The 13,210-nt window shown below is 35.3% G+C and overlaps 1 protein-coding gene across 2 annotated transcripts in view; it reads left to right on the top strand.

Moving 5' to 3' along the window:
* Positions 1–9,697, top strand: part of BRD1 (bromodomain containing 1) — a 47,528-nt gene extending 37,831 nt beyond the window's left edge. For both annotated transcript variants that reach the window (XM_058190243.1, XM_058190244.1), the window contains exons 11-13: positions 5,419–5,528; positions 6,605–6,759; positions 8,284–9,697. In XM_058190243.1, coding sequence (XP_058046226.1) covers positions 5,419–5,528; positions 6,605–6,759; positions 8,284–8,467 — 449 coding nt within the window. In that variant the 3' untranslated portion in view covers positions 8,468–9,697. The remainder of the gene's footprint in view (positions 1–5,418; positions 5,529–6,604; positions 6,760–8,283) is intronic.
* The last annotated feature ends 3,513 nt before the right edge of the window (positions 9,698–13,210 follow it).

The following is a 13,210-nucleotide window of genomic DNA, read 5'->3' as shown; positions in this document are numbered from 1 at the left end:
GCCTGGGGAAGCGCGGAGGTCGAGACTTGCTTGGCAAAGCAGGTACTGCGCAGGGAGAAAAAGGCAAGGCGCTGCCACCCGAAAACACTGTTGCCGCGATCTCCACCTGGATATCTCCGCTGCCTCCCCAGTTCCAGAAATGGGGTGTGCAGAGGCAAAAAAAGAGCATCGCGTTTTTGGGCGGTTCCAGGCAGCAGAGATCGCGGCAACAGTTTTCGGGTGGCAGTGCCTTGCCTTACACCTCCTGCGCAGCGCCCAGCAAGCCACCAATTCTCCAGTGAGGCTGAAGCATTGGTCAGACACGGGTTGCTACAGCCGGATCTGCCTAGAGACTGAGTCATAGTTTTTTGACCACGCCCCTTCTTCCTTCCTGTTGGGCCCAGTTTCGACTCAGTCAGCCTGAGAGAAACATATCTAGCAGATCTGGATTCCAGCCCATTTCTGTTTGATTCTTTCAGAGTCACTGTGAGTTTTTTGACCAAAAATTTCTTTTTTCTAATCAGGAAACATACCTGTCTACCAGGCTTGCTTCAGTCTAGCAGAGCCATATCGGTCTACTTGCCTTTTTTGGGAGCGCACCGGTCTACCTTCTTTAAAAATAGAGGAACTGGTCTATTAATTGCCTTTTTTTGGGGGAGCACCCGGTCTACCGTCTTTAAAAATAGAGGCACCGGTCTACTAATTGCCTTTTTTTGGGAGCACACAGGTCTACCCTCTTTAAAAAATAGAGACACTGGTCTACTAGCTGCCTTCAGCGCTGATCAGCTGTAGTGCGGCCCTTTGAAATGCCGCAGCAGGTGCAACACTGTTTTCATGAGGACGCGCAGCTGTGCAATGCACAGAGGCTGACAACCTCCGAAGTGTGGGGGGCGGCAGGTGGGTGGGGCTACATTCGGTGTATAAGACGCACCCAGATTTTCGCCCTCTTTTTGGGAATAAAAAGGTGCGTCTTATACACTGAAAAATACGGTACTTTTGGTCTCCAGCAAAAAACGGCCATTGCAGACAATGGCTTAATGAGCACTATGTTCACTTAATGACTGCTGCAAAAAAAAAAGGTTGTAAAATAGAGTGCAGTCAGGTGATGATCCACCAAACCAGGGCTGTCAAGTTCCTGGCCGATGGGCCAGATGCGTCACACGCTGCCCACACCCACGCCCGGTTTAGTGAAAGGGAAAAGAGTTCTGATATGTCACGTGACACCGCTGTGATGCTGTGAGTTTGACTCCACTGCACTAAACAAATGGTGTGACTTATGACTTTAATTCTGGGTTCAATTATGGTCATAAGCTCTCTTAAATCTTAAATATAACAAAATTATTTTCAACTTATCTTTTTGTAAACACACTCAATAGTTTTCATAAATGTCATTTCCTTCCTTTAAGATCTGTTGTGAGAAAGTTTTGCTAATACTACCACATTTTGCTCAGTTTCTTCACGGCTGTTTGTCACTTATTTGGCATATATTATAAATCCTATTTGTTTTATTCAAATAAGAGATAACAAAGATTTGGCATAAGCCAAAAAAGGTCAGGGAGCTCTTATAAAGACCTAGTCTGTGGTGCCCGCTGTTAGAGGGGAATAGTATCCCTGAAAAGAATTTAAGATTAGATCATCATTTGATGATATTTTTCCCTTTCTGCTCAGACATTTTGTAGTAGTAGGACAAAGATTTGGATAGTAGTAGTAGTAGTAGTAGTAGTACAAGTACAAAGATCTAGATTTACAATCATATATGTCAGTCAGGTAGTGTTGTGTCAGGTAGAGGTAGCGCTGCTCCTCTTTTTTGGGGTAGATTTTTTTAAAAAATTATTTTTATAAATAATGCAAACATAAATAATATTCCTTCCTCCCCCTATATTCCCCAAATCTGTGAGTTAGTCTGAGAGAGAATGACTGTCCCGAAGTCACCTGTTGCCTTTCACGCCTAAGGCAGGACTAGAATTCAAGGGTTTCCAGGTGGCTTTAAAAATGGCATGTCCATGTTTTAAGAGATTGGACCAATTATTTTACATGACTATTGACCACTTATCATTTGTTTGTTTTCCTTAGGATTTTGGTGCTATTGAGAATATAGCTGTGTGATAATTACTAAGGGCCTTGAATGAAGTACTGTACTTTTCACTCCATAAGACACACTCCCCCACCCCACCCCCCAAAAAAAGTGGGTGGAAATGTCTGTGTCTTATGGAGCGAATATGGTGAATAGCAGCTGGGCCGCAGCAGCAGGATCCTTTTACGCCTCTTCTACCTCTTTTCTGCTGTGCAGGAGTCAATAGGCAGAGCTGGAACATAACAGGACACCTACCTGTGGTCCTCTCTGGCTCCAGTTCAGAATATTTTTTTTCTTGTTTTCCTCCTCTAAACCTAGGTGTGTTTTATGGAGCGAAAAACATGGTAGATTATTTGAATTCTTTTCTCTCTCGGTTCAGGCCTAGACATGGAATGAAAGTATCATTGGTTTAATATGCCGTTCTATGTTCTGCATGTTCTTTCAGTGGCATTTGACCATGGTATCCTTTGCAATCACCTACAAGGAAGTTGGTACTGTGTTGCTTCATCCTAAGTGGACATTTTTGGTTGATATTGATAAAGGAGGTGATGTTAAGCTCTTAGTTATTTCATTGTGGGATGCTTCAGGTGGAGCCTATGGCCCGAAAGACTTTAGCCCAGCTTTAACAGGTGTCCCAGTTGTGGTATTTTCTGGATACTTTGGCAGTAATAACTCGTGCTTTCCCATTTTGTGCTTGAATTACTGTAATATGCTTTACATAGAGATATTCTCTTAAAGAGAATTCAGAAATTTCATCTGGTCCAGAATACAATTGGTTCATAACCATTACAGCAGAGTAACAGCAATTTTGTGAGATTTGCAATGGTTACTGTTGGCTTTCAAAATCCTCTTTGGATTATTAGCCATAAAGCTCTATCTACTTTGGGGCCTTGTTACTATGTTGCCTATAAATGGCCCCATCAATCCACATAGGCAGAGGGGGCAAATAAGAGTTTTTCCTTTCATAAATCAAGATGAAAGGAGCTAGAAATTAAGCCTTTTTTTTTTTTTTTTGCAAACAAGTTTTATTAGAATTTTTCTTTCATCATACATATTTTATGAACAGAATGTTGACCGGGTCACATCTTATACATCTTATATATATTAATCTTTATAATCTATTCCAATCTTCCCATTTTTTCCATATTCATCTCTTTTTTATAATTCTTTATCACGAATTAATCATTTTTCACCATATCTTGTTATTTCAGCTTCTGCCGTATTATTCTTTTTTCAAGTCCATTTTACATATTTCCAATTTCAGCCATAATACTCTTTTTCCATATTTCTTTATCTTATCTTAATTTCTTCTTAATACATAAACAGTATCACTATCCGCCCTTAATTCCTAATCTCCTGCAATAACATCAATTAATTAGCTTATTTCTCCATTACAGTATATATTTCTCAAAATCCCCATCCCACTTTTTAACATTTCAACTTTGTCTCTTAATTTAATTTGTTTTTAAAATTAAATCAAATTGCCATTTCACAAATATCTGCTATTCTGTTTTACTATAAGCAATATACATTATCAATTCAAATCTTACATTAAAACTCTTTAATTTAATTGACCATCCACAATTAATATTAATGCAGTTCCCTTAAATCTACTAATATGTACCTTATTTCCCTTCCTCCTTTCCACTAATCTTCCCTTCTTTAACCATTTATTTTCTCTTGGTCACTATAAAATTCCACTTCTTGATAATTTTCTCCTTTTATCCCGTTCTCTTAATTCTTCTTTTTCTTTTTTATTTATTATATCTTTTCTTCTGGATCCTTTTTCTCACTTTAGATATATTATTTGAGTAGTTCTCCCCAAGCTTTCTCCTAATCTCTTTCCACTATTTCCCTCTTTACCCTTTGATTGATTCTTTTTTGGGGGATGTTGGCCCCTATCCACTCTTTTTTTTTGCCACTGTAAACCCCAGTGAAATCATCTAGCTGCTTTTTGCATTCAATTCCTTTTCCTTCAATATTATTTTCTTGCTCTTCATTTATGCTCTCTTTTACCACCTTCTCCCCTATTTCCTGTTCTGTGTATTCCAACAGAATTTCTGACTTTTTATTACCCTTTAGTGATTCACGCATATTTTTAAACATCTCAATTAATTCCTCACACATCTAAGTCTCCATATTGCCAATTTGAGAAGTTGTTAAAACTTTTGAATTATGTCACATTTAATTAAAACTTAAAATCAAAATAGTCTCTATTTTCAAATAATGTCCAATTCAAATATTTATCCAGTCCTCTCCAAATTAAAGATTTGTTATCTTCCACAGATGTTGAAAATCGAAACCAAGCAATGTAGAAAGAAAAATACTCCTTAAAAGTTCTCACAGTTTCCAAATTATCTTTTAGTAGTCAAGGTCACAGTTGTACTTCCTCTTCTATTTTCCAACAAATGTTGCAGTACTCTCTTTTGTTATTTTTAATTTCTCCAAATCCAATTGTAGATATGAAAACTTTCTTGGGCTTTAGTATTTTAACCTCCTCTTTGTTCTTTTCCCACTATAGAATTTCCCAAATGCCAATTAGCCACTCATTAAAGCTCCAGGACACTTTTTAATGTTCCAATTCCAAATTTTCTTTTATCTGTGAATTGGCCAATCACTCACCATTGCACTATGGTCACATCACAGTTCAGGCATTTTGGCAACCTGTTTGCATTTACAGCAGCAGCAGCATCTTTCAGTCATACAATCCTGATTTGTGCCCTTCTCAGCTGGCTTTTGGCATGTAAAGTCAATGAGAGAAGCCAGATGGCTCAAATTCACTCCACCACTGCAGCGATTCACTTAATGATCAGGTAAAATGGTTGTAAAAGTAGGGTCCAGTCATTTGATAACTCACTTAACAACTGCTTTCACTCGGCAGACTTAATTCCTGTCCCAATTGTCATAAGCTAAGGACTATTTACAGAGATTTGGTTTAAGGCAACTCCTAAAATGATTAAAGTGGTTTTTAATCATGCTAGACAGCAATAATAATAGCATTTAGGCTTATATTTCACCTTTATAGCACTCTCAGGGCAGTTTACAATGTAGAAGCATTATTTGCATATTGGTCCCAGCAATCTGGGTCCTCATTTTATTAACCTCGAAAGAATGGGAGACTTAGTCAATCTTGAGCCCCATCAGAATCAAACTCTAGGCGGTGGGCAGTGTTTGCCAGCAGTACTGCACTTTAACCTCTACTCCACCAGATCTTAGTTCATATAGGACAAGAAAAGATGTTGCTTAAAGTTGCTTCTTAGTTTCTTCATCCTTTTATTCTCAAAGCATCCTCAATTTGTCTTTCCTTCAGCTTAACCATAGAGATCACAATGAATTATTTTCTAAAATAACTTTCTCCATTTTAGAAGTTGGACACAATAACATGTGGATTTCAACGGATGCTTCCAATTCTGTCCTTGAACCTCTAAAAGTTGTGTGGGCCAAATGTAGTGGCTATCCTTCCTATCCAGCACTGGTAAGTTAACATTCCCATCAACAAAACCTTTTGAGAAAACCCAATTTATAGAGTAAAGATCAGTCTATAGAAATCAACTTTCATTAGGGATAAAAACAAGTATCCTGTTACTCATATCTAAAATTTAGTATGTAATTTTTAAATTCCTAATGTGATAAATAACTTGTTTTTTGAATTTGTCAGGATGTAGCTTTATCTGCCATGTAGATTCAGTTATACAAATTTTTAAAAATATGTATTTTGTATATCATAAAAAATAAGCCAACTTGCACTCATAGACACAAGTACAAGTGCTTAATGAAATAACAAGTTTGTATCTGATTGCTTAGTTACAGACAAACATAAGTTTTTTTAAAAAAACTTTCTGAATCTATTGATAATATATTGCATAGCTAAACAAAACTCTTTAAATATGGATGTGTATATATACATTCACATACATCTGCATTTCACATCTTGTTACTAAATGTGAAAGCAACAGTCTGGAAAGTAATGCAATTGGTTATATGATAATTTGTTCACATGCCATTTTTTAAGAACTTCAATAAATTGAATTTTAGGGTTGTAAAGAACTTCAGGTTCAAAGGCAAAATACATGTAGCACTTTCTACAACTCTATTAATATATTTTCCCAGAAGAGGGCAGTTATTAACACCCTGTAAATGTCACAGCTGGAAAGTTCCAGATAGCAGCACATTTTTGTCTTTGAATCCCAAACCCCACACACCTGTAATGTATTTAGGTTTATGTCTACTGGGCTGAATATTAAGTCTGTACAGAATTAATTTACATCCAGTATGTAAATCTCTGCCAGACAATCCCTTTAGAAAAGCAGATTTCAATCAGATCTCTTGAAGCATTTGGAAGTGCTTGAGGAAGAGCTATGATGAGGAGGGAATGGAGGCATTAGTGTGGAAATTAGGTTCTGAGTTAGAATATCTCAGGAGAGATATGTTGGTATACTTAGTTCTAGATTTCACTTATTCATAAATTCATAGTAATAATATTTAAATATTTTTGAAGAAGCTTTAAAATATCGCTAGTTATTTAGTATTGTTTGCCTCTCCATTTTATAGATAATTGATCCTAAAATGCCTCGTGTTGCTGGTCATCACAATGGTGTTACAATACCAGTGCCACCCCTTGATGTATTGAAAATTGGTGAACAAATGCAGACCAAATCAGATGAAAAACTTTTTTTGGTTTTATTTTTTGATAATAAAAGAAGTTGGTAAGTAATTCTTTTCTCACCTTAAAATATATTTTTTTCTTTGTAAGACAAATAGATATTTAATGGAAATATTCTTTGATAGGAAATGATTCCTCCAAATTTTGTATTAGAGGAGCAGGATGTTGTGAAAGTAAACAGTGGTGTTTAAGTATAGGTCTATGTAAGGACTGCTGCCTTTAGCAACCATCTGCAGTTATGACTTGGATGAAAAAGTAGTTTTGTGACCAGTCCTTGCCTTTAAGACTTTCACAGATCTACAAAGCAAAGGACAGCTGAAGGAATATTATAAAATTGAGATATTTCATTTTAACTTTTCTTTTTATATAATAATTCGTATTAAAGTGTAAAGCTTGTAAGGTCGTCCTTGACTTATAATCATTTGTTTAGTGGCCATTTGAAGTTACAACAGCAGCATAAGTCACTCTACAACAACAGCATAAGTTATTGAAAAAAGTGATTTATGACCATTTTTCACACAACCATTGCAGTATCCCCATGGTCATGTGATCAAAACCCAAATGCTTGGCAACTGGTTTATATTTATGATGGTTGTAGTGTCCTGAGGTCATGTGATCCTCTTTTGCAATCTTTTGACAAACAGAGTCAATGGGGAGACCAGATTGACTTAACAACCATGTCACTACCTTAACAACTGCAGTGATTTATTTAACAACTGTGGCAAGAAAGGTCGTAAAAATGGGGCAAAACTCAGTAACTTTTGCTTAGCAACAGAAATCTAGGGCTCAGTTGTGTTTGTAAGTCGAGGACTACCTGTACAAGTTTACAAACTAATACAAGCAAAAGTACAGAGAAAAAGAAATGTGTGTTTGTGTCTCTGTGCTTGTGTGTAAGATTACTTTCCTCTCCCTCCAGACAAGTTCAGACATATGTAATTGATCACCTCTGTCTGATATTTGTTTCACTTCACTTCACTTTAGCTCCTGCTGTCTAGAATGTGACCCTTCTCCCTCCCAATGTGAAGTTAGCCCTATCCCCGTTTGTGTTTCTGAAGTTTTTGAAAATGTGTTTTTTCCAGCAGTCTTGAGGATCCCATAGGAAGCCTGTTGGATGATTATTTTATGTTTCGATGTTCTTTTTATTTTTTTTATTTTTTAAGTTTTCAACAGTTGTGATATTGCGATATTGTTTTAATAGTGCCCAAAGACACTTTCAGTGGGATAGGGGAATCATATAAATTTGTTAAACCAATAAATAATCCATAAATAACATGAAGTATGATTCCCATATTTCTTCTAAAAGTTGTCACTAAAGCATAATCTAATTTGACTGGATTGTCAGATTTTTTTTTCAAGATTAAAATGAAACCAAGTTTAAATTAAACCTTGCTCTTGTCTTGGACCCATCACATTTGGCACTGTAGCAAAGACTAAGTGCTTCACCAGCTCCCAAAGGTACACACCATTAGTTAAAATAAGATAGACATTTTAAAAAAGAATTATTGGGGAAGCATTCAGTATTTAATTATTTTTTATTCCAAAATCTTTTTCTTCAATTTGTTTACAGGCAATGGCTTCCAAAATCCAAAATGATTCCACTTGGGATTGACGAAACAATAGATAAATTAAAAATGATGGAAGGTCGAAACTCAAGTATTCGTAAAGCTGTAAGAGTTGCTTTTGATCGTGCTATGAACCATTTAAGTAGAGTTCATGGAGAGCCAGTCAGTGACTTCAGTGATATTGACTAACATAGGTTGTCACCAAGATATAAAACAACCTTGTGTAGAGAACTACAAATTAACCTCTTTGTCTACAAGAATGTATTGAAGATACAGCTCAGTAATCATTGATCCAGTGGCAGAATTCTGCAGACTAAACTGGTTGAGCAGCTTCTCTAAATCACCATTGCCATATTGATTTAAAGTTTTATCATTATGTTGCTGTTTCAAGCATTTCCATTAAAATATATCTTGTTCATAGTGTTTATAAAATGTATATATATGTATAGTCAGCTCTAACTTATTCTGATTTTAGATGTAGCTTTTTAAAATTTTCTTTCTTTTGTTTGGGAAAAAGATAGACTGTCGCTTCCATTTCTTTTCACATAAAAAGAAATACATAGGCACCACTATCCAGCATTAGGTGCTAAGGAACTTTTTAAGGAAATAACATCAGATTGGTTTAGTAGATCATATATTATGATGCGGTGCTGCTTATGTAACTTTTTTGTGATCCATAGTTTTTAACAAGGCCTCTGAATGTTTGACTTTGCAAAAATCATTACTCTTTGCACAAAGTACCACATACCTAAACTGTAAATTTATGACAACAAATAAATATTTTAAATAAGGAATTACATTATTTTGGAGGGTACTTTGTGAGAAATATAATGGAAATAAAATTATGCTATATACATCGGTTGAAAAATATCTCTAAAAACACTCCATTGTTGCCCAAGATACCATTTTAGACATTTGTTGTGATTACACAACACTGGCTTAAAGCTTGTTAAGTGTATTATTTCTCACAAACCCATATCTCATCTATCTCCCCTGAATTTTATGTGCCTCCCTGTGTTATATTTATTGTAGAAAATGTATTACTTTGCTTTATAAAGAGAAATAAATAAGAAAAGTATATTGATATACATTTTTATACAGGCACATAAGACAATTTGCTTTGAGAGAAAAAGTTGTCTTGAAAATGGTTGTATAAAATAACTTGATGGGTTGTGTGTAATTTGACTTTTTTTGTAACTTGTAATCTTTGCTTCAGTGAGGGGATTTATGTAACTTTTAATTTTAGAACACTTTGGTAGCAATAGAAAATTTGGATACATTTTTGTATGGTACATGTGATGTATATAGAATTAGTACTTTATTTTTATTTCAAAGAGGTAAAGCATTACATTTAGGGAAGGAAGTGGTAGGGTGGGTTTCCATTAATATCTTTTATATTAAAAAATAAAGTCAACTATTGATTGTTGTAGCTACTTTCTTTCTATGTTCACTGGGATACTGAATTTGTAACAATGAAAATAGCAAGTATGTTTTCAATGTGATTTATAATGACTACGTTATTTATAAGTGCACTGCGTTGAACTCTTCGTTGATAATTTAAATACTGTACCAAGGTATATAATATGCAACACCAAATAATGCATACGAATGCACGGAATATTTATGCCCAGCTTTTTTTTTTAAATAATGGGTTAGCAAAAATGGTAAAGCCAATACTTTTAAAATCTTTTAAAACCGTTTCATTGGGTATTCTTCGTTGTAAAACTTGCTTGAATCTTTATTTTAAAGCTACAACCAATTTTGGAATAGTTTCTAATGTTTTTATTCCCTATGGTTTGTAATACCCCCTCCCCTTAGAGCTTGAAATAAAATTCCTTTCTCAAATGATACTTTTGTCATGCATTTGGCCCCTTAAAATGTCTTCCAAATATCCAGGATTGTTGAATTTCCATTGAATCCTAGTCCTCATGATGGAAATTCCTCCAGCTTTTTTCTTAAGAGTTCATTTTAGCATAAGGATCTGGATAAAGAATGTATTCATTCATGAGCTCTAGGCAATATTTCATAATACTTCAAACATACAGTTGCTGCAACCCGAGTTTTGTATGTACATGTAATCTAATACTCAAGTGAATGTAATTGCTAGAAGAACTCTTGGAAGTATTTGAAGTTTCCTCTGATAACAAGAATTCAAAACTTCAGCTATAAATGAGTAGAAATATTAAGAAATAGCTTATAAAAGGTGCAGAAGATGGGCTCTAGCACAAGTCCAAAAGCTCAAAAGACTAAACCACTGGTCCCAGTGAATGACCCAGATTAGATCCTGCTAAATGCAGGATTTAACTAGGCTAGAAAATTATATTTTATGTTTGTTTGTTTTTTGACTAATGCACATTTTGAGTTTATTTATATACAACTCCTACTTCATTCTTGCTAAGATTTTTATTAGTCATACTAAATAAACCCATATTAGTATAAGTTTATCTAGTAAGGATGAGTGTACATCAATTTAGACATATCTTTTTTTAACAGTTTATTTATACATTTTCTCTTCACAAAAGTGCTTTGTGAACTGCGTATCGTCTGGATCAATTTGCTTACATAATAGTACTTTTCCAGTTCTCAATTTCTACCTCGACTATCCAAGCATTATCCAAAACAAGTCCCATATTTGAAAATATCCTGAAACTTCTTTTTCTTTTATCTTTAATGTCAGTCTATCCATTTCTGCACAGTCTAGTATTTTTTAATTACATTTTCTGTAGGTGTTTCTTCATTTTTCCAGTGCTGTGCAAATACAATTCCTGCTGCTTTCAAAACATGTAATATTAAGTACATATTCCCTTTATCATACTTTTCTGGTACTATGCCTAACAAATATATTTCTGGTTTATAATCTATATGCTGTTTTAACATAATTTCTAACCATGTATGTATTTTTGTCCAAAATTCTTTTGCTTTTGCACATATCCAGACATTAGACATATCTTTCATAAATACTTGAAAACCTGTTTAATTATTTCCACTGAATGTCACTTAGAATACCTAAACCCCTTGGCAAAAGAATGATTTTTTTTAAGATGCTAGGATTTTGTTCAAGGTAAGTTTAAAAAAAAAAGATTTTCCCCTTTAACCCATTACAGAATGAACGCAAAAAAGGAATTGTCTTTTCTGACATTTTAATGAGAATTTGAAGTAGAACTGAGTGCACTTTTCTCATGTGCTGGAAACATTCTTTTTTCCTCCGTAGCTACCTGTACATCATCCAAATCTGTTCTAGCACTGCAACTGTGAGTTTGTGCATATCGGAACTGATGAATTGATCATATAAAATAGTTTAGATAATGAACTGATGTGTTACGATTATGGTTTACTGAATATTGTCAGGTTGGTTTCCCTTCAATTGTGTGTGTGTGTGTGTGAAATCTAATACTCATTTTTAATGCAGGATTGTTTTGAAGGATAAGGTGATTTGACAGATGGGTGAACACTTGCTATTTTGGGGGGTACAGGTACATTCAGTGAGTTGATAGTCTAGCTTCTTATTGGCACAGGTTTAGCACTACGATGACCAGTTGCAGGAACTAGGTGTTTCTAGACAAATAAAAACAGGTTTAACTAGAGGCGACATGATAGCAGTCTTCCAATACTTCTTTGTCACAGAGAAGAGGAGGTTGACCTGTTCTCCAAAGCATTTGGGAACAAGACAAGAAGGAATGGGAGAGATCTAACATAGAACTAAGGAGAAAGGTCCTCACTGAGATTAATTGATCAGGAGAAAGACTTGTCTCCAGAAACAGAGAGTAGTACAGTACTCCATCACTGAAGAGATTGAACAGCCATTTTGTCTGGAATAGAATAGGCTTTCCTAGAGAGTTGGATTAGAAGACCTCCAAGTTCCCTTCTAACCCTGTTATTTTATGTTCTACTTAAGAATTACTCTAAAATTATTTTCAAATGCAATCATCAGAATCTAACAAGTGTGGGAATAATGGTACGAACCAGAAGAGAGCTCTTGTTTCACTATGGAGCTAATCTCAATGTATTGCCACTGTCGGTTAGCATCTGTTCGATTCGATTCAGGTCTCTGAGCTGTCTGTCAAAGCAGAATAGTCCTGAAAGCAGTGCTACAAGTTGAGGAGTGAGGATATGCCCGAACTGGTTTGAGCTAGCTGATCTCACTGCTTAGATTTTGCTTGGTTGCACCACAAGTAACAGAATAGTTAATGGACCATCAGATTGTTATCTAAATTAAAACCTGTGTATAATTGGGACAATTCTAGCAATTGTTGGAGATCAAATGAAGTGATGGCATGAGGATACAACAGAAAAAAAAGTTGTGAGCGCAGACACACACACCTATTCTGCGGGAGTCCTAAGCAAGCTGAATGAAAGTAACGTATATTCTCAGGCTCATGTTAAACAATAGCAACATTGACTTATTAATCAAGTGGTAACATTGCATTACAATATTATTTTGAAATGTGGGCTCTAATTGGCCGGTGCACTTAATTTTGATTTTTTTAAAAAAAATAAACTGATGTTCCAGTTTGATAGAAACGTTCAGTCTGCTAGATTAAAATATTACTCTCTTAAAAGATTAATTGACTAAATGCATGCTGTTACTAGAGCCAGTTTGATATAGTAGTGGGGCATCAGGCTAAAAACCAAGAGACTAAATTCTAGTTCAGCCTTGGGCATAAAGCCATCTGGGTGACCCTGAGTGAGAAACTTTTAGCCCTGGAAAGAAAGCAGTGCAAAACCACTTCTGGAAAAAAATTGCCAAAACAACTGCAGGGACTTGTCCAGGTCATCTCTGAGAATTGGACATGATTGAATGGAAGGGGAAAAAATGCTGTTACTGTAAAACAATTGGATCAATTTTTTTTAGAATGCTCATGAGCAAATAAATAAAATTAAACATTGAAGGCTTATATTTTCTTACATATTTCAGTCATAAAGGTTTTCATT

Source organism: Ahaetulla prasina, chromosome 7 (genome assembly GCF_028640845.1).
Source record: "Ahaetulla prasina isolate Xishuangbanna chromosome 7, ASM2864084v1, whole genome shotgun sequence".
NCBI classification, from domain to species: Eukaryota; Metazoa; Chordata; class Lepidosauria; order Squamata; family Colubridae; genus Ahaetulla; species Ahaetulla prasina.
The sequence above is the reverse complement of the archived record's forward strand: the minus strand, read 5'-3'. Positions and strand labels throughout refer to the sequence as shown.